General features: G+C 43.7%; 1 protein-coding gene and 1 long non-coding RNA gene across 3 annotated transcripts; one reads left to right on the top strand and one right to left on the bottom strand.

The window, feature by feature from the left end:
- On the top strand, nucleotides 1–9,116 carry LOC133795073 (uncharacterized). Of its 2 annotated transcripts, XR_009875341.1 has the most exons (5): nucleotides 1–1,261; nucleotides 1,335–6,698; nucleotides 6,807–7,614; nucleotides 7,891–8,376; nucleotides 8,559–9,116. It is a non-coding gene; the product is annotated as an uncharacterized LOC133795073 (long non-coding RNA). The 2 variants fall into 2 exon arrangements; XR_009875340.1 differs by having other exon boundaries at nucleotides 1–6,698.
- Nucleotides 9,117–19,322: 10,206 nt separating this feature from the next.
- On the bottom strand, nucleotides 19,323–20,978 carry LOC133795057 (nucleolar protein 16). Its single transcript, XM_062232510.1, has 3 exons — nucleotides 20,537–20,978; nucleotides 19,730–19,851; nucleotides 19,323–19,648 (listed from the first exon to the last, which is right to left on the bottom strand). Exons 1-3 carry the CDS (start codon nucleotides 20,886–20,888, stop codon nucleotides 19,532–19,534), a joined length of 591 nt encoding a protein of 196 aa, XP_062088494.1. The 5' UTR covers nucleotides 20,889–20,978; the 3' UTR covers nucleotides 19,323–19,531.
- Between the last annotated feature and the right edge of the window lie 819 nt (nucleotides 20,979–21,797).

The following is a 21,797-nucleotide window of genomic DNA, read 5'->3' as shown; positions in this document are numbered from 1 at the left end:
TGTAAATCTTGTGGTATCCACCCCATTTCAAGACTTGAAGAGGTCTCAGATAGAAGCAAAGTTGCACACAGATTTCATGGCGGCCAAGACACTCAAGCAATACCAGCAGCGCCTTCACGAGGAGCACGCGAAGAGTGTTCTTGCCATCAGAGTCATCGAGGAGGCGAAAGAAGATGAGCAACTTGAGGCGGAGCTAGAAGTGGGAATCGAGTCATCCTCTGCACACCAAGGTAAATCTTCGATCATTTTCCACTATGCTAGGCACATAAGGGAGGGAACTAGTCCCGACCATATCTTAGTCTCTCCCTCCCTTCTCGAGTGTGGCCAAGTTTCGGAGTGTTGCTGGTCTGCGGAAGAGTATGAAGATTACCAGCTTCACAACCCGAAGAGAAAAAGGCACCTTCCCAGCTTCATACCCCTTGACGAATCGACGGCCATGTATGCATCTTGGTTTTGTCAGTACGAGACCAATTTGACATAAGAGATGTGTCGTCTCAAATATGACATTGCTAGAACCCTCCTCCATCCTGAGAAGCCTGATCGTGGGGGCGAGGGGTCGCGAGGAGTTTTACCTTTCTTTTTATGCATGTATTACCCTATTATGGTTTTCTTTTCATTTTTCATGACTAACCAGGGTGTTTCCTTTACACAGATAGCATGGGCCTTTCAGATTTGGTGCACTCGAAGCGTCAAAGGGTGTCAAGCCCTTCCGAGATCGACCTCCCGATGGCTCCGACACCCGTGCCACCGCCCCCTCTGTCTGTTCCGACATCATCATCCGCTACTCCAATGGCCCCTACCTCGAGCACAGCAGACACCGGCAAGGTCATAGACCTTGAGGTCTCCTCGAGATGTGGGGTTCTCCGGGAAAGGCAAGGAAATTCCTCTCAATCCTCCTCAAGCCAAGGATCCCCATATGGTTATCTGTCCGGAGTATTACGATGACAACAGATCGGGTCTACACAGGGAGGTCATTGAGTACTACAATGCTTGCATCGGCGAAGGTAACGAGAGTGTCTGACTATTGACCGAGTTTCTGTGCGAGGACTGGTCGAAAGAACTTGTCTCTGCACCTCGCCGCGTAGAACTTGAACCTTTCTTCGTGGGGAGAATAGGAGAGAGGGCCATACCTCTCGACACATAACTCTTGCAACAACTAACGGCATCCTTGTGCGAGATGACCGCAGGCAGCTTCGCACGTTGCGGTGGTGAAAACGAGGTGGCATTGATCGCAACTAGCCGTCACACTGCCTCTAGGGGGGTAAGTCTTGGATTTTGTTTAAGCTTGATGAATGTCTTGTCTTTTCGGCTGATTCATCGTTCTGAATTTACAGGTTGCTGGTTTAAACCAACGACTTGGGGAACTGGTGCTGACGCAGACTCTTGAGTTGAAGAAGACTCGGGAGGAGTTGGCTCGCGTCTAGGTGGAGCTTGCTCAAACCAAAGAGACTACAGTTCCTCTGGAGGAACATTCACGACTTTAGAAAGAGGTGGAGGACACCAGGGGCCGCGTTCGAGAGGTGGAGGATCAACTGGTCATGGAGAGGTCAAAGCTGTTCGCCTTGGAGGAGACATCCGCCAAGTTATTGGAAGATGCCGCGATCCGGACATGGATCGTGGAAGAGGAACTGGCCCGGGTCCGTGAGGAGTTTTGAATAAGCCAGATGGAACTTTAAACCCATGTTGGTGAGCTAGAAAAGACAAATGGGGACTTGACCTCGACGTGATGGCTGAGGACATGCTCTTTATCGCGTGGCAGAGCAACAAGGACATGGACCTCTCCTTCACAGAGGATCATGATATGAGGACCAAACTTGAAGCACGTCTCGAGGTGGACATTGCTTGCGAGACTCAAGAGAGAGAGGCCTCGGCAGTGGGCCCGACTCCCAAAGACAACCCAGTGGTCGAGCTAGTGACAGAGGTGCCATCAAGCGAAGGCCCCCAATTGACTGCCTTCTCAAGAGACTCCTCGGGGCAGAATCTAGGTATCCGCTGATGGAGAAGTTAACCTTTTGTTTGATGGTTGCCTCTCGGAAGCTAAGACCCTACTTCCAGACGCATCCAATTAAGGTTCTCACAAACCACCCACTCAGACAAGTCCTTCAGAAGCCTGAGTCGTTGGGAAGGCTCTTGAAGTGGTCGATGGAGTTAAGTCAGTTTGACATCACCTACCACCCAAGGACTACCATAAAAGGTCAAGGACTCACCGATTTCATCACCGAGTGCACTGGGAGTCAGGAGAGAATCGAGTGCACCCCAGTGGTCAGACAACATGGAAGTTATTTGTGGATGGGTCTTCGAACGAGAATGGCGACAGGGCGGGATTTATTTTGGTTTTCCCCAAGGGGCATAAGGTGCATAGTGTTCTCTGCTTCGGGTTTAGCGCCTCTAAAGACAAAGCGGAGTACGAAACCTTAATCATTGGGCTTCGCGTGGCACTAGAGCTCAAGGCCAAAGGACTCAAGATCTTCAACGACTCCCAACTAGTGGTGAACCACGTTCTCGGAGAATACCAGGCACGGGGAACAAAGATGGCAACATATTTGGCAAAGGCTCAAGAAATTCTACACAACTTCTGAAGTTTCACTATTTGGCAAGTGTCGCAGGAGCGAAATTCTAATGCGGATGCCCTAGCAAAGTTGGCCACGACGAAAGACGCAAAATCAATCAATGTGGTCCCCAATGACTACTTGGAGTCTCCGAGTATCTCGGCTCCTGACAAGGTGGAATCAGTACAATCCCCAAATGGGTGGATGGAGCCAATAGTTAAATACCTCGTCTCCGGGGAGTTGCCCCAAGACAAAAAGGTAGCTCGGAAGTTGCTGTACCAAGTACGGAGGTACATAATTATGGATAACAGGCTTTATATACGAGGCTATTCTTTGCCCTTGGTTCGGTGTGTGTCCAATCAAGAAGCCAGTTTAATATTGCAAGAGGTACATGAAGGTTTCTGCGAAGATCATGCCGGGGGGCAGAGCCTTTCCAAGAAGATCTTAAGACAAGGGTATTTCTGGCCCACCATGAATGGAGACGCGATGGATTACATCAAGAAATGCGACAAATGCCAACGCTTCACCAACATCCCCCGAGCGCCTCCAAATGAGCTTACTCAAATGACCAGCCTATGGCCTTTTGCTGTTTGGGACATCGACCTTATCGGGTCCTTGCCTACAGGGAAAGGAGGGGTGAAATACGCCATAGTGGCCGTTGAATACTTCACAAAGTGGGTTGAGGCCGAGTCTCTCGCCACAATTACCTCCGAAAAGGCTTTGGACTTTATCTTAAAAAATATCATTTGCCGTTATGGGCTTCCGAGGAAGATAGTCTTCGACAACGGATTGCAGTTCGACAGTGAAGTGTTCACAGACTTCTGTCAATGACATGGTGTCATCAAGAGCTTCTCTTTCATAGCCCATTCGCAGGCCAATGGTCAAGTGGAAGCAGTGAACAAGACAATCAAGTCTACTCTGAAGAAAAGGCTGGAGCAGGCAAAAAGAGCTTGGCTCGAGGAGCTGCCTAGGGATTTGTGGAGCTACCACACCACTACTCGAACCTCCACCGGCCATTCTACCTTCTCGATGACCTACGGGTACGAGGCTATGCTCTTGGTTGAAGCATCAATCTCCACGCACCAATGGGATACATATAATCCGACCACGAACCATGCCTTACTTCGAGAGTCCCTGTACCTCGTGGAGGAGCTACGCGAAGCTTCTCAGCTATGAGTAGTATCCTACCAGCAAAAGGTGGCCAGATATTTCAACTCCAATGTGAAAGATAGAAAATTCGGTGTTGGAGACCTGGTGTTGCGAATAATCTTCTTAGCCACCCGAGATCCAGGTGCAGGAGTGCTGGGGCCCAACTGGGAGGGCCCATACCAAGTCGAGAGCATTATATGTCCGGGAACATATAAATTAGCTCGACTTAATGGGGAGCTGATTCCTCATGCTTGGAATGCCGAGCATCTTCGTTGGTATTACCTGTAGCTTCCTCAACAAAGAGTTTATTTATGTAATACCCCCGTAGCCTTCGGGCACATATAATGGAAACCGTGTATATAAAACAAGATAAGAAATTTGTTTGCTTTGCTTATGTTCTTTACTTTCCGTTATAATCTATTAATGTTGTGTAAAGAGCACCTGCTCGCCTGGACAAGTGATCAGAGAAGTCTCTGATCACTTGGGGAGCATGGAGTTAGGGCAGCACCGTGTCTCGCAAGGAACGACCTAGGAAACTAAACTTGTAAATAGCCAAGAGGAGTAAGCCTAGCATCGCCATCTCAAGAATATAAAGTCTTAGGAAGCTAATAAAGTTTAGCCTAGAAGGTAGCTTGTTCGAGGCAGAACTAAGCTTAGTACCTAAGAGTTAGATAACCCAAGTAGCGCGAGATTAGACTATTGTCATTAGTAAGAGACTCCTCAGGGAATAATCTAGGTATCTGCTGATGGAGAAGTTAACTTTTTGCTTGATTGTTGCCTCTCGGAAGCTAAGACCCTACTTCCAAGCGCATCCAATTAAGTTCCTCATGAACCACCACTTAGACAAGTCCTTTAGAAGCCTGAGTCATCGGGAAGACTCTTGAAGTGGTCGGTGAGTTAAGTTAGTTCGACATCACCTACCACCCGAGGACTGCCATAAAAGGTCAAGTACTCGCCGATTTCATCACCGAGTGCACCGGGAGTAAGGAGAGTGCTTGACCTTTTATGACATTCCTCGGGTGGTAGGTGATGTCGAATTGACTTAACTCCACTGACCACTTCAAGAGCCTTCTCGATGACTCAGGCTTCTGAAGGACTTGTCTCAGTGGGTAGTTCGTGAGGACCTTAATTGGATGCGCCTGGAAGTAGGGTCTTAGCTTCCGAGAGGCAACCGTCAAGCCAAAGGTTAACTTCTTCATCAGCAGATACCTAGATTCTGCCCCGAGGACTCGAGATTGACCTCGCTTGCTGATGTGACCCCTTCTCAAGCAAAATGTTGACTGCCTTTCAACCTTAATAAGAGAGATTAAAGAAATGAACTATAAGGATGCAAGGATTTTTACTTGCTTTAGGTTATAAAAGAACCCTAGTCCACAAGTCTTTGGTATTAAGATGGTTGAGCTTGTGGTTGCAAGCTTCAGTAGTGTATTCTCATGTAGCGTTTAGATTGCTCTAAGTACAAATAGTTTTTCCTCTAAAAAATTGAACCCTTTACAATGAGACTTCAAACCCTATTTATAGAGGCTGGGGTCACTAATATTAATCATAAGTAATTAATACACATTCTTCCCATAATTGGGGGATTGATACACTTCAATGCACTGGGCTGCATTGAATAGAGACCACGAACCAAACGAGATTTGCAGGACCCACTGCAGAAGGGTAACCACTTTACGAGGAACATGCCCCCGGGACTGTCAGGGCATGCTGTACGTACTTCTATGTAGTGGGAGTGCGAATTGTCGAGTCATACCATCGATAACATTTTAGGCAGATCGCCCAAAAAAGGTTGTCAAGTCTTCCTCTGAGGCAGCTAATCTGCATTGGCTGACACCTGGCCTATCCCTAAGATTCCGAGGACTAAGTCCTCGTCCTGGAATATAGCTGAGGGCAAGGAAAGACGTGGACTACCAAGCATCCCCAGGAGGTAACCTTATGAAGGCATCCACAGCTCTCGGGACATGGCTTAGGAGAGATGTCGACACCTTCTCATTATCTAAGTAGGATGACCTCCAACTGTGGGACTGACCTCCCGAGGACATATCCTTCGAGCATTGCCTCATAAAAAAGGCATGTGTCTTACTCGAGAGATCACGTGTTTTTGGGTGAAAACACAGACAACAAACTGTATTTTTTTTTGCAGATGCCAAAGTTTCTTTTTCCCTTGACAGATCACTTTCCCCGTCGAGTCACATATAGGGGTAATGGTTACTTTAAAACAATCAAGGACAAGTTTGAGGAGCTCGGGTTAATTAAAAGGGTGAAGGAATCCCCTTTCAAACAATTTTTCATGGCTGAGAAGTTAGACTTCTAAACATCTCTTATACATCAATTAATGTTGCGCAAGATCCAGTGCAACAAAGAGGATGAGTTGCATTTCCAATTGGGATCTAGACCCTGTAGATTTGATAGAGGCGAGTTTTCTTTGGTTACGGGGTTGAACTTTAGTGCTGGGCCATCTGGAACTGATTTAAAGAAACACTTGACTACTGACCGCTTAATCAAGGAGTACTTTAATGATGAGAAATAGTGAAGATAATGCATTTGGAGGCTACTTTAAAAAACTGCATTGTAGTTGAAGATGCCTACAAGTTGGGCCTATGTTTCTTTGTTGAGGGGGTTTTACTTGCGCGAGAGGGCAACTTAAATGTCTGGATAGATTCGCTGAAGATGGTGGAGGACATTGGGTACTTCTTTACTTACCCACGGGGGAAGGTGTCTTTCAACAAGCTTATGGATGCATGTCAAAAAGACACACATCATCAGAAGATGAATTATGAGAAGAAGAAGGAAGTTAAGGGGAAACAGAAAGAAGCAAAATACAGTTTGTATGGTTATGTCCCTGCATTGGAGTATTGGGCATATGAGGTCATCCAGCAGTTTGCATGTGAGTATTCTATTAACCATGGAAACCTCTTTCCGAGGATGCTCAGTTGGTTGAGCAATACGGAGCGCCCTATTTCAAAGGCCGACTTTGCACTGATGTTCAAGAAGACGAGTGTAAGTTCTTCTATATTATGTCAAAATACATTATTCTTTGGTGGTCTATTGTATATTATGTCTATATTATGTAAGTTCTTCTAACTTAATGCTTTGTGTTTGATGCAGTTGCTTGTGTTTTCCATGTTGAAGCCCCGGCCTTCGGAGATAGATTATTATAGCGCTCTAACTCAGGGTGATGCTCCCTTGTATCCTGGCTTAGGCCAAGAAGAAGAGGATGAAACTCCCACTGATTTTGAGAAGGTGGTGGAGATAGCTACTGAGGTTGCGAAGGCAACCAATATTTTTGTTGATGTTGGCCCTGATGATGAAGATACCCCAGTCCCCATCGGCCCCAACCCCATTGGTAGTTGCAGTCCCAGCTCCTGGTCAACTTGATTTACAAGAGGTGTTGGAGAGGTTGGAGCAAGTCGAGAGTTGTCAGGATACCGTCCTACAGAACCAGGTAGTCATCATGGATGTTGTCAATAGGATCTTGACATTTGTACAAGATCTTCGGAGAGACACGACGGAGAATGATTATGATTCTAACTCACTTGACCTACTAGATGATTATGTCGTAAATGACATAGGCACTTCTCCGCCGATAGTAATCACACCCTAGGTGTTACTATTATAGAACTTGGGGATGTTGCCAGGGTAGAGTTTGAATTTTCCAAGAGGAAAAGACAAAAAAGCTAAAAAATTTGAAGACTACACCGACCCAACCAGGAAGAAACCTCGTGTGGATGTGATCGATGGCGTGCCATTAGTCCTCGACCCTCTGAATAAGCCACTTGCTAGACTATACAGGACGGTCGGAGAGTGGTTGTTTGGTGATATTCCAAACAAGACGAAGAGGGATGTCCAAACCGGGATGCATGGTCTGGGTTGGTTTCTGATGCTGAAGACACCACAGTTTTGGCTCGATGATGGGGTAAGTAATTTTTTTAATATCTTTTATCTTGTTTGTATTTCCAAAATTTGCATGTGGGTTGAATAGGGTTTACTGTTGGTTCGATGGGTAGAGGCAGCTCCTATGGTTGTAGGGGTTCGATAGGGTTTGATGGGTAGAGGCAGATGTTGTGGTTGTAGGGGTATGATATGGGTTCGATGGGTAGAGGTAGATGCTATGGTTGTAGGGGTTCAATAAGGGTTCGATGGGGGTTTGATTGGGATGGTTTTAACAATTTCTTTCCTATTATTTTTGCAGCATATTGATGCGGCCGAGCATATGCTACGTAGGTGTTGCCATTTCTATCCTAGGGCGTATCGGCAAGATGCCATTGTGATGAATATTATGTTCTCACAATGCCAAGGAAGAAGATAGGAAAAGGTTTTTATGGGATTCAGATGTGTTGTCAATGATTACGGGCATTGACAATCAATTTCTAGCATCGTGGAAAGGGATAGACACTGTATATTGGTGTTAGAACTACCTTCAAGCGTATTGGTTTGTAGTTGAAGCATCCATTTCTACTTGGACTCCGAATGTTTATGATTCAGACGTGACAGTGATAAGTAACAAACAACTGCAATCCTTTATGAAGTCATGGTCTACTTTGTTCCCATCACTGTTATTACAATCACATCTTTTCAAGGACGACCCTCAGTTGACGATTACACCTGGAGCTAAAAGATGCAAAGAGTTCAAGGTGAACTGCATGCCAGTTAATTCAGTACCCCAAACCAAAGTCAGGTAATCAAAATTCTTGGTTTAAGTTATCTTAATTTGGGTTCGATGTGGGTTCGATAAGGGGTTAGATGTATGTTCTATAGGATTTGATAGAAGTTTGATAGGGGTTCAATGGGTTGATTTGCACCTTGCTATTATTAAAGTTTTTTAAATTAAATTTTATGTTGATTTTGTTACTAATGCAGTTTATGTTTCGTTCACAATGGAGATTGTGGTGTGTACGCCATCAAGCACATCGAGTACTTATTGAGTAGGCTACCACTTCACACGATCTGCGACGACAACATGGAGTTGTTCAGAAACAAATGGACAGTTGTTATATTTCTTTGCATCGAGTACTTAAGGTATCAGAATGTTAGGCATTGAACATTCTCTTATTGTTATATTTCTTTGCATAAAATTAAAGTTATTAAAAAAAATTGTGTATTGAGCTTACATTCAGCTTAGGAACATGGAGTAGCATCGAACATATATCAAACATGCATCGAGCAAACACTGGCTGCCATCGAGCATGCATCAAGCATGCAAATCATTAACGACAATTAGCAGTAAAAATCCAAGCGTCGAGTAGTCGTCGAGCATGCATTGAGCTTGCATCGAGCATGCATCGAGTTTTATTCATTAACGACAATTAACACTAAAAATTCATTAATGACAATAAAATACAGAAAAAATAACCTAACTAATCCAATTTAAATAAAATACAACAAAAATTATACTCAGATCCAAGCTTTACATGAGGACTTGTTGTGGCCACGACCACTGCATCTACTGCACTTGCACATTTTCACATCTTTTTCCCGGTGGATGGCCAACATTTTGTCCTTGGTCTTCCTAGCTTTGGCTTCTTTGGACGACCAACTTGTTGTTTCTCTATGGGTACACTAACTACCATATTCTTGATGTCATATGGAAGTATCCAATCATTCTCATTCCCAGTTGGGTAAATGATTTCTTTGTACGAATTCCTCCATGACTCAATGGTGTAAAACGGTGAACACAAAGAATAAAGGTTCACCCCACGCTCTATAGCTGTTGTAGTTGCATGGGGACAAGGTATGCCTATGAGCTGGAATACCCCACATGAGCATGATTTTGTCATCAAATTCACCTCAACATCACCATCTGCACCAGTTACATGAAACTCGAATTGGCCAAGGGCATAGATATTCATGAACCTTCCTTTGTCAGCATTGTTCGATACATCTGCCTCCATCAGGGTGGATAATTTGGTGGTAGCCTTCTCTGTCACACTACATCGTTCAGAAAACCAAGACTGTAGTGTGAACCGAATGAATTCCAAAAAAAATTTAACTAGAAAGGTTCTTGCATCCTCGGTCTTGTTGTTGAGAAGGTATGCCTATGAGCTGGAATACCCCACATGAGCATGATTTCATCATCAAATTCACCTCAACATCACCGTCTACACCAGTTACATGAAACTCGAATTGGCCAAGGGCATAGATATTCATGAACCTTCCTTTGTCAGCATTGTTCGATACATTTGCCTCCATCAGGGTGGATAATTTGGTGGTAGCCTTCTCTGTCACACTACGTCGTTCAGAAAACAAAGACTGTAGTGTGAACCGAATGAATTCCAAAAAAAATTTAACTGGAAAGGTTCTTGCATCCTTGGTCTTGTTGTTGAAGCTTTCAGCATAGTTGCTTGTCATTATATTGTATCGTTTCCCAGGAAACAAATGAGGAGACCACTTATCGAAACCAAATCCCTTCAGATAGGCAGCTATGGGAGGATCCATTCGCTTAATATTTTCAAAATGCTTTAGACATTCCGTCTTCTTCCATGCATAGGCTACTGCCCACATCTCATTGTGACAGTGATTAGTCTTGAAATTAGCTTTCACATTCATATTGATGTGGTGGTAGCATGTGTCGTGGTAGGCATCAGAAAAGACAACCTCTAGAGCATGAATAATGCTAGCGTGCCTATCTGACACGAAAGCCAGGTCATCAACGTCCCCAGTGGCTTCCAACTTCGTCATGAAATATTTCCACGAGTTGTGGTTCTCACTATCCACCAACCCGAACGCAATTGGATATAAATGACTATTCGCATCTAAAGCAACGATACATAGCATATGGCCACCGTACTTGTTCTTCAAGAATGTGTCATCCACATATATCATAGGACGAAAAAATCTGAATCCCCTCCTACAAACTCCAAGGGAAAAGAAGCAATATAGGAAACGACCATCTTCAGTGACAAAATCAGTAATTATACCTGGATTCTTTTGTTGCAACATGTGCAAGTAGGATGACAACTTACAATATGAATCTTCATATGTCCCCCTAACCTACGTAAGTGCATTCTCTCTGCATCTCCATTCCTATTCATAAATTATATCAATACCGAAATTTTTCTTCATATCCTCCTTTATGTTGTTTGCCATGTAGCTGGTCCCATCAGCTGCGTATTTTTTCTTTATGAGGTGCCCAGTGTCACGGGCCGGCTATTTGGGTACTCCAACTAGACGGAACGTGCGGCACTTGCAGACACTTCTAGCTAGCAAGTTAGCCTACAACACACACCTATAGGCAAACAAACTCAGCGGTTAGCCACATACACATCTCGGACATGCAACGGGCGATAACGAAGTATGAGCAAGCACAAAGCAAGTCATTCCTAGGAACGTCCACACAACAAAAAGCACACAACAAGGCAAGTGGCACATAATGGCCCAACAAAGGTAACAAACAAGTAACACATAAGCAACAAGGAAGCACACAGGGGCAAGTATGGATAAATGTTATTTCATTAATATATAGCCTTGATAGGGCAAGGGAGTACACAGCTTTGGCCCCTATCTGCTGATGGCCATGGTGCTTCCCTAAGTCACCAGGTCACCTCCCCCAAAGGAGCAAATAAAGTCTTCCCAGAAACATATATGATTTTTGTCTGGGAGACATATGCAATATTACAAAACTGCCACTAACCTATCCCATGAGGTTGCTTGGTGCAAGACTTGACTAATGATCAAGCACCAAGGCATGCTCATTACAAAATGGCCCCATGTGGGTGTGCCAAAGGGGCAGCACGCCACACTCTCCCCCACTCAATCCTTCAGCGCCCTCGACGAAGTAGCTTGTAGATCTTCAATCTTCTACGTGAGCTTCTTCAAGTCTTCCGCCCTCTCCCAGCTGATCTCGTCGTCTGCGAGCCCCTTCCATTTTACCAGATATTCTTTATGCTTTTTACGGTCAGTGGTGACCGTCCTTTCCGCCAGGATTTCTTCAGGTTGACGCTGGCTCCTTGGCTGAATGATGACTCCTCCTCTGGTTGACTGGTTGCGCGCTGGATTTGCTGGATCTTCATGATACGACTTCAAGTTGCTGACATGAAGGACCGGGTGTATCTTCATCCAGGCTGGTAGGTCGACTTTGTAGGAAGTTAGGCCAACTTTTGAGATGATTGAGACCGGACCCTCGTACTTGCGAACAAGTCTGATGTCTTTGTCCCCTCGGAATCTCAACTGTTCGGGCCTCAGCTTGATTAACACTAAGTCACCTGCTTTGAACTCCAATGGTCGGCGCTTCTGATCAGCCCACTTCTTCATTCTTTTTTATGCTTTTTCTAAATAAGCTTGGGCAATCTCTGTCGTTTTCTTCCAGTCTTTTGTGAAGTGAAAGGCTCGCGGGTTTCGACTGCGATATTCATCCACTGTGTGGGGTAACAGTGGCTGCTGTCCATTAACAACTTCAAAAGGGCTCTTATTCGATGAAGAACTCTTTTGAGAGTTGAAGCAAAATTGAGCTACATCGAGTAGTTACGGCCAATTCTTCTGATTGGCATTGACAAAGTGGCGCAAGTACTCCTCCAACATCTTGTTGAATCTTTCTGTCTGCCCATCTATCTGCGGATGGTAGCTCGAGGAAATGTTCAGTTGTGACCCCAAGAGATTGAACAGTTCGGACCAAAAGGTCCCAGTGAATCTTCCATCTCGGTCACTAACAATGTTCTGGGGCACTCCCCAATATTTGACAATGTGCTTGAAAAATTGTCTGGCTGTCTCTTCTGCCGAACAGTACTTCGACACTGGGATGAATGTTGCATACTTCGAGAATCTATCCACGACCACCAAGATCGCACTTAAATCTCATGTCTTCGAAAGACTGGTGATAAAGTCAAGCGACACACTCTCCCATGGTCGACTTGGGACTCGCAAGGGCTCCAACAACCCAGGTGTCTTGTTCCTATCGACCTTGTCTTGCTGGCAGACCAGACAGGTCTTGGTGTACTCCCCTACATCATCTCGCATTTGTGGCCAGTAGTATCCCTGCTTCAAGAGGGCATGGGTTCTCTGCCACCCTGGATGACCTGCCCACAGAGTGTCATGACACTCGCTTAGTAATGTCCTTCGCAAATCTCCAGCTTTTGGAACATACAAGCGCCCCCCTTTAGCTCACAGAAGATCATCCTCCACCCAGAACTGGCGAGTCTTGCCTTCTTTTACGAGCTTCAGGATGGTCCTGACAACTAGGTCTTTCTCCAGGTTTTCTTTGATGCGTTCCTTGAGTGGAGTGTTCACCACGCTAGCCGACAAACTAGCCATGATCTTTAGAGTCGCCAACTCCGCTTTGCGACTTAAGGCGTCAGCTGCCTGGTTCAAGCATCCTGCCCTGTGCTCAAAACGAAAGTCGAATTCCTCCACAAACTCCTGCCATCGAGCCTGCTTAGGGGTCAGCTTCGGCTGAGTAAGGAAATGACTCACAGCTGCATTATCCGTCTTCACCACGAACTTTGACCCCAGCAAGTAATGCCTCCACACTCGCAAGCAATGTATAACTGCGAGGAGCTCCTTCTCCTGGGCAGTATACCTCCTCTCAGCTTCAGACAGCTTGCGACTTTCGTATGCGACCAGGTGGTCCTCTTGTACTAGTACCCCTCCCAGAGCATAATCTGATGCATTTGTCTGTACTTCGAAGGGCTTGCTAATAGTTGGCAAGGCAAGAACAGGATCCTTCATCATGGCTTCTTTCAAACTCCTGAACGCTTCAGCACACTTGTCAGTCCACGCCCAAATCACACCCTTTTTCAGAAGCTCGGTCAAGGGTGTCGCCCTTCTTGAGTAGCCGTCCACAAATCGTCTATAGTAGTTGGCTAGGCCCAAGAAGGAGCGGAGTTCTTTCACGTTTGTGGGGGCTTTCCATTCTTGGATTGCCCTCACCTTCTCCAGATCCATACGAATTCGGCCACGTTTCACAACGTGGCCTAAGAACTTGATGCTCTCCTGTGCAAACGAACATTTCTCGCGCTTCACATATAGCTTGTTCTCTCTCAACTTCTGAAACACTTGAGCCAAGTGTTCTTGATGCTCTTCAATCGTGGCGCTATAAACCACGATGTCATCCAAGTACACCACCACGAACTTATCTAGATACTCGTGGAATACTTGGTTCATTAGTGTACAGAAGGTAGCAGGTGCATTTGTCAACCCAAACGGCATTACTCGAAACTCAAATGCTTCGTATCAAGTAACACACGTAGTCTTTGGTTCATCCCCATCTGCAATCCTCACCTGATAGTAGCCCGATCTCAAGTCCAACTTTGTGAAGTATTTGGCTCCACTTAGCTGGTCGAACAAATCAGCGATCAGAGGGATGGGGTAGGTGTTGCGAACTGTCACCTTATTGAGAGCCCTATAGTCGATGCACAGCCTCAAGCTCCCATCGTGCTTCTTCTGGAATAGCACCGGTGCGCCAAATGGCGCCTTCGACGGTCTGATGAAGCCTGCCTCCAATAACTCTTTTAATTGCTTCCTCAATTCTTCTAGCTCAGGGGGTGCCATTCTGTATGGCGCTTTTGTTGGAGGTTTCGCTCCGGGCACCAGCTCTATCTGGTGGTCAATCCCCCTCTTTGGTGGCAAGGCTTTGGGGAGTTTATCTGGCATCACATCCCCATACATCTTTAAGACCCTCGTAATTTCTAGTGGAACAATTTCTTCCACTACTTCTTCGAACACGGTGGGTACAGCTACATAAGTGGGCTCCTGCTTCCTCACACCCTTCTTGAACTGTAAAGCTGAGAGAAGCTTCACACCAGGGGGTGGTTTCACCTTTGCAGGTACCAATGAAGGAGTCTCTCCCATTATGAGTAAGCTTCCAGTGGCAGGAATTGGAATGGCACCTTTCTCGGTTAGAAAGTCCATTCCCAAAACTACATCGAAGTTGTCCATATGGACGACCACCAAGTCAGTCTGCCCCTCCCACGTGTCGATTTTCACTTTTACCCCTTTAGCCACGCCAGTTGTAGCCAAGGCTTTGGAGTTGACCGCTTTCATGCGGCCTGCATCTTTCTCCAGCTTCAGTCCCAGTCGCTTTGTTTCGAGCTCAAAGATGAAGTTGTGGGTGGCGTCAGTATCAATCATCACGCTTTTGGTAGGCTTGCCATTGATAGCGGCATCCACGAACATTAGCCCTTTCCCCAGGGTCTTCTTCCCTTTCTCGCCATGCTTCTTGAGAGAGTTCAACAGGCGGACAGCGCCCATGTGCGCGTACTCTTCTTCTTCCTCTTCTCCTTCGCCCTGTTGTTCTTGGCCGATGAGGGCATTCAGCTTGCCCCGGAATTGGCAAACTGCCGACTTGTGTGGGCCTTTGCAAATCCAACAAGCTAGCGGCTTCTTCCCTGCAGCAGCATCTGTCCCACTGGAAGAATTGGACTCAGCTGTCCTCTTCTCTCCCCCACTCTTACCCTACCAAGACTTCCCAGACTTCTTACTCCCGGCGCTACTTGAGCTGGCTGGAGGAGTAGTCCTTTTCGGCAGGCTGCTCTCCGGAGTGTAGTCTGTTAAGTGTTCGGCAGCAGCTTGAGCGGTGGCCAGATCAGACACCCGCTGTCTTTGAAGTTCTTGCTTGGCCCACGGTTTCAATCCCTCGAGGAAGCAAAAGAGCCTGTCCACTTCGGACATGTCTTTAATATCGAGCATTAGTCCCAAAAATCTCTTTACATATTCTCGGACTGTCCCGACTTGTTTAAGCTCTCGTAACTGGCGACGAGCAATGTAAGCTACATTTTCTGGCAGAAACTGCGTCTTTAATTCCCTCTTCAAGTCCGCCCAAGATGTGATGGTACACCTGCCATTCTCTATGTCATCATACTTGGTCCTCCACCACACCTTGGCATCCCCCGAAAAATACATGGTAGCCATGGCGACCTTTCCGTCTTCCGAATCGGCCCGCACGACTCTAAAGTAATGTTCCATGTCAAAGAGGAAATTCTCCAAATCCTTTGCGTCTCTGGCCCCATTATAGGCCTCGGCTCGGGTAATTTGGCTCGGCCATACTCCATACCTATCGGCCCTATTGCAGGGGCATTCCCAACCGCTCGCATGGTCAGGTTTACCTTGGCGGATAGCTCAGCCATTTCTTCTCTGAGCACGCCAACTGCCTCTCTGCAGTCTTCCGTCGTGTCATTTATGGAGACTTCTTGTTCCCTTAGCATGCGCTCCACTGCCGCGATGCGCTCTTCCCACCGAGGGGAAACAGAAGTACTTGTTGGAGTGTTTCTATTCTCCAACGCGATAATTCTGGATAGGAGAACATCATTCTCCTTTTCCAACGCAGCTATGCGATTGTTTGCATCAGACAATCCCGAGTCCTGACTTGCAGAGGAAAGATCCCTGACCCTCTCGTCCAGGCCATCTAGTTCCCCTACTCGCTTCTCAAGAGCTTCGATCCTCTGAGTGTTGCTCACCATAGTGTGTTTTTTCCAAGCGCTTTCTAAATTGGCTCTGATACCAACTGTCACGGGCCGGCTATTTGGGTACTCCAACTCGACGGAACGTGCGGCACTTGCAGACTCTTCAAGCTAGCAAATCAGCCTACAACACACATCTACAGGCAAACAAACTCAACGGTTAGCCACATACACATCTCGGACATGCAACGGGCAATAACGAGGTATGAGCAAGCACAAAGCAAGTTATTCCTAAGAACGTCCACACAACACAAAGCACACAACAAGGCAAGTGGCACACAATGGCCCAACAAAGGTAACAGACAAGTAACACATAAGCAACAAGGAAGCACACAGGGGCAAGTATGGATAAATGTTATTTCATTAATATATAGCCTTGATAGGGCAAGTGAGTACACAGCTTTGGCCCCTATCTGCTGATGGCCATGGTGCTTCCCTAAGTCACCAGGTCACCTCCCCCTAAGGAGCCTTCTAGGGAAATAAAGTCTTCCCAGGAACATATATGATTTTTGTCTGGGAGACATATGTAATATTACAAAACTGCCACTACCATATCCCATGAGGTTGCTTGGTGCAAGACTTGACTAATGATCAAGCACCAAGGCATGCTCATTACAAAATGGCCCCATGTGGGTGTGCCAAAGGGGCAGCACACCACACCCAGCGACCCATAGTGCAGCTTGAAGATGACTTTTTTGTTGCACTTCTAGTGAGCATGTGTGTATGCTTTTGTACACCGTGATCTCAAACATGGGGGACATTGGTAATTTTTTCCCTCACAGTCTCCAACAAGAGTCAGGATCTTTGCATGTGATATACCACACGTCAGTACCAAACTTTTTCACCATACTCAAAGTTATTCTTCATTGCAAATAGAGCAGCTTTAGTTTTTAAATCAATCTTGTCCTCAAAAGTCTTCCCAACATATATTTCTCCCATTGGTGCACCAGATGATGAGGAATGAGTTTTGGCAAATGCTTCAATATCTTCTTTTGTAAACATTGGGACACTCTATCTGGTGTGATCTTCTCTTGATACAATTGTCTCCCTCCACCTAGTGTTATCTTTTGTCCTAGCTGGACGATTACTGCTTCTAGAAGGTGTTCGACGCCCTTGAGTTGGGAGGTGTGTCTGTGCAAGAGGCAGTGCTGACTCTTCTACTTGTTGGGCTTGGGAAATGTCTAACTCCTCATTTGAAACATCTGCACTATAATATGAGTCATCCTCGAAACCATCATCATTATCTTCAAAGCAATTACCAACTGGATCATCATTCACATAGGGATCATACTCATATGCCTCAAGCTGAACAATAGCCATCGGATCGTACTCCATGTGGTATATCAAGCTGAACAGTAGCCATCAGATTAGTAACTGGAACAAAAGTGCCCACTTCACTAAGATGATTATAACTGCTACCTGTAGGAGATAGATCGACACTAGTCATGTCTTTTTTGTTCACACTAGGAGAAGGATTTGATATGACATTCTTCTTAACTGGAGTCACACATAAGGCTATCAATTCTTTCAAGCTTATTCCTAAGAATACACGAACTTGACGATCATTCCTCAATTGAACCGGTGCAAATGGTTGGTCGCCGCATACGTACGACACCTCGAGTTTCAATTTATACACCTCTCTATCCACCTGAAATGTCTCATGTAGTATGTCAAGTAATTGCAAGTAAGTGACATCATTCTCTATTGGTATCATATCACCTTCATCATCCTTAAAATACCATTTCCTATCATCTGTTTCCCAAACATCGTTGTAAGAAACAAATACGTAAAAAGTAGAACCTGAAATAAAAAAAAAACACAAATACTATTAGCTAAAAAACTAGAAAAAAAAATCAACAAGCATGTGTTGAGGATGCCATCGAGTATGCCTTGACAACCATCGAGCATGCCTCGACAGCCATCGAGCAAGAAACAATACCCATCAAGCTCACCAAAAAATAGAATGAAAATGCACACCATCAAGCCTGCATCGAGCATGCATGAAAACATGCAAAATCACACTACCATCGATCTTATATCGAACAGGCATTGAGTAGCAATCGAGCATGTATGAAAACATGAAAAATCACACTTCCATCGAGCTTATATCGAGCAGTCATCGAGTAACAATCGAGAATGTATGAATCTTGAGAATGCACATGACCATCAATCCATCATCAAGCAAGCATCGAATAACCATCGAGCATGCATGAAATCGTGAGAATGCACATTACCATCGAGCTTGCATTAAGCAGGTATCGAGTAACCATCGAGCAAGCATGTAACCGTAAAAAATGATGTGCCATCAAGCTTGCATCGAGCAGGCATCGAGCACAACTCAAACCCAGAAAAATTACAGAAAACACAGATCAACAAAAAGCAAAAAAAAAAAAAAACTAAAAATACATGCAATTATTGCTCAGATCTATTCGAAATGCCCAAAAAATTTAAAGGAAATATCACTAATAAAAATATTTAAGAAAAAATTGTTTACCTATAAGTTTTTACTCCAAGATTCCTCAAAATTTACTTTTGTCTTGATCTCTACAAATGACTTCCTCTTAGGGAGGAGTTTGACTATTGGTAGTGCTCGGATCTCTACCCGTGGTGCTCTTAGTGGTGCTGTGAGGTGAGGTGAGTGAGAGAGAGTGAACAAAGAGAGAGAAGGAAACGAGATGAGGATAGGGGAATTGTGGTAGGAGCATTTCAAGTACTGTCAAAACTTTTGGTATTATTTTGAAATGATCAAAGAACTTAGTATAGTTTTGACTTAATACCCCACATTAAACATAAAAGTTAAAATTTCCCAATAAAAACGATGTCAAAACGAGCTTTTAAATTGTTCGTACAAGTGTAAGAATGTACCGTTCATGATTAGTGACTCGGTTCATAAACAATAAATGAGATCCCCACTAAAGCTGGTAAACTCTATATAGATTTTTCTAGCTACAAGGCTCCGGAGACGTGCAATACTATGGCCAGACCCAGACGCTATATCCAGATAAATAACCGAAGATGCATACTACAATAATATGCATTGGTAGGAATCAATAGCGAGATCGGTCGCTACAATTACTTAATACAAACTATATACATAACATATAATTTAACATTAGTTCAGCACAATATAGGCCACTGGAATAAAAGGATAATGTATGATCTCAAGACTGCAGTACATTAAGAATATAGAACTCCTGTGTAGCCTGGTGGTTTGCATTCACACTACCCTTCAAGATGACCAAAGATAAATCTTTTTTTTTATCATAATAATGTCAATTAAGAATTAGTATAATTTGGCTCAAGTTCGTATGATTCAAAACTGGGAAGTGATCATTTCAGCTTCAAAGCAGCTAATGAGAAAACATCATTATCAACCAATAATACAAGAAAGATCATGTCAATGTTCAAAATAAAGCAAAATGTTTTATCAGACCCAAATCATACTCAGCGGGGTAATATCAGTGGGTTTTTATTTTTGTGCATATGATATCTTTTGCATAGTTTCTCCAAAGTTGCAACAGAATGCTGCAATGAATTCAGCTTCATGTCCATGAACATACCCTGCCAAGCAAAAAAGCTCAAGTAAGATACCAAAACAATTGATAGAAACTCAAACTTCCATTAACAAATGTTCCTTCTTACATGATAATCGTCTCCATATTTGTCAACAAGCTGACCAATATGAACACGCTGGATGGTTGTCAATGGTTGTAGCGGTGCAGTTTTCCCATCTCTTCGTTGCTTTCCTAAAGCCGATTTCAAATCTATGCAACCATTAAAAGAAAGGGTACTTTTAGAAGAATGAAGTTTTAGACATGACCAGATTAAATTACCTCACAAATACCCTCTCATAGTTTTTGCACAAAGCAAGCATAATTTATACGACCCTTATGGTCACTCTGACTGAAACATGAAAATGTATTTTTGCTAATTTATGTTAGAATGTGGAATGAGTTTAGAAGTAGAATAGAGTGCATGTTAAGAAGTATATGTATATGGTTCCACCTCAAAATCAAAATCAGATGAGTGGAGTAACTCGTGGTATTGGTATTGTTGTATGTTCCCATCCACACATTTCTCTAACAATTTCAGTATTTCATGTTATCATTCAAAAATAAATAAATCATGCGAGTGCTTAAAATGGAAAATATGACTTGCTTCTTAAAATTCAGACAAGACAATCCATAAGATTTTCACAACTTAAAACATATGGCTACTGGGTCTTCACAAAAACAAAAATTGATCCTATAGAAATTTGTATATACTCTTATTATAGGCCCAATAGCTCATCGAGCCAATTGTGGTTCGAATTGAACATGAAACAAGCAACAACACAAACGCACACCAGATATAATAAATTTATAAAAAAAAAAAACAGAAACCATACAACGATTGAAACACAATGAAAAATTAATATAAAATAAAATAACATAAGCTTTCTCAAATTACCGTCTTCTTCAAGGTCGCTTCCGGTATCAATGGGGTCATCGAGGTCTTTATCCTCATCGGTCTGCGAAGAACTCGGAGGAAGTACGACTTGAAGAGAATCAAGTTGGACCATATGAGAGGTACGCTTTCGAACGCCGAGCAAGTTAGGGTTTGAAACGAAGCCGAAGGACTTGTAGTTTTGGATAACGCTGGCTTTGTCGTCCCATTCGGGGGCAGAGGCGTTTTCTTCGATCAAAGAACGAAGCTTGGGAGGGACATTAAAAGCTGGTTTGAAAACATGTGGCTTCTTCGGCGGTAGCCCAACGCGTACCTTCGTTCTCGATTTCTTGTACTTTCTTCGTGACCCTCCCATCTCTCTGACTCTGGTTTCTTCCGCTTTCCTAGGGCAACAGATTGGGAACGAAAGGGTTTTAGAGTGGGGTTCAGGTTTAGCCTTTGAGGAAATTACATTATATGGAATTTAATAGCGTTTGCAAAAATATTGTTTTTTTTCAAAAAAAAAAAAAAAAAAAAGTAAACCTATAGTTTTTTTTTTTAAGAATTTTCTCTGGTTTTATTTTTCCATATTTTTGTATAAAAGTTGGTTTATGTCATAGTTTTACTCTTAATCAAATTTGTAAGGGTATGTTTGTAATTTGATTATTATTTTTTTAGGTTATTTGTTTTTTTATATTGTTTTTATATTACTAATTTTATATTAAATTTTTCTTTGGTTGTTTTGCAAATTTTTTTTTTAATATGTATTGTTTTTAAAATTATTATTTATTTATTATAAACATGTTTTGTTTAAGATTGTACGTTTTTTTTCTTTCAAATATTGGGTAGGGTAATTAGTTACTTGATTGATCTTAAAAAGAATCATAGAGCTAGGTTAAATAACATGCACCAAAAAGGGTAACTAGTTATCCTTAGATGAGTAACTTTCTGCCATAAGAGGGGTAACCAGTTACTTAAGAGGGGTGACGAGTTACTCATATTAAATATGAAAAGAAACATCAATTTTGATAGAAAAAATGGAAAAACACTTCATTAAAAAAGGAAGAAGAAGTAACTATGATTTTAGTAACATAAGTAACTAGTTACCATAAAGAAACCATAAATATACACATACCAGAACGTGAAAGTAACTAGTTAACCTCAGAAATATACACACAAAGAATGTGAAGGTAACCAGTTACACATTCACGTTTTCATAGTTTTCTTTCCAAATTTTGGTATTCCTATAAGTGTTACAGTAAAAAGAAAATGCTGAAAAAATAGA

The sequence above is a fragment of the Humulus lupulus genome, chromosome 1 (genome assembly GCF_963169125.1).
Source record: "Humulus lupulus chromosome 1, drHumLupu1.1, whole genome shotgun sequence".
Classification (NCBI taxonomy): Eukaryota; Viridiplantae; Streptophyta; class Magnoliopsida; order Rosales; family Cannabaceae; genus Humulus; species Humulus lupulus.
Note: the sequence above shows the minus strand (reverse complement) of the source record. Positions and strands in the feature narration are given on the sequence as shown.

Coding starts and splice junctions, on each gene's coding strand:
- LOC133795057 (XM_062232510.1), bottom strand. CDS start 20,888: ATGGGAGGGTCACGAAGAAAGTACAAGAAATCGAGAACGAAGGTACGC. Junction 19,852..20,536: donor AAGCGACCTTGAAGAAGACG/GTAATTTGAGAA, acceptor ATGGTTGCATAG/ATTTGAAATCGGCTTTAGGA. Junction 19,649..19,729: donor AATATGGAGACGATTATCAT/GTAAGAAGGAAC, acceptor TTTGCTTGGCAG/GGTATGTTCATGGACATGAA.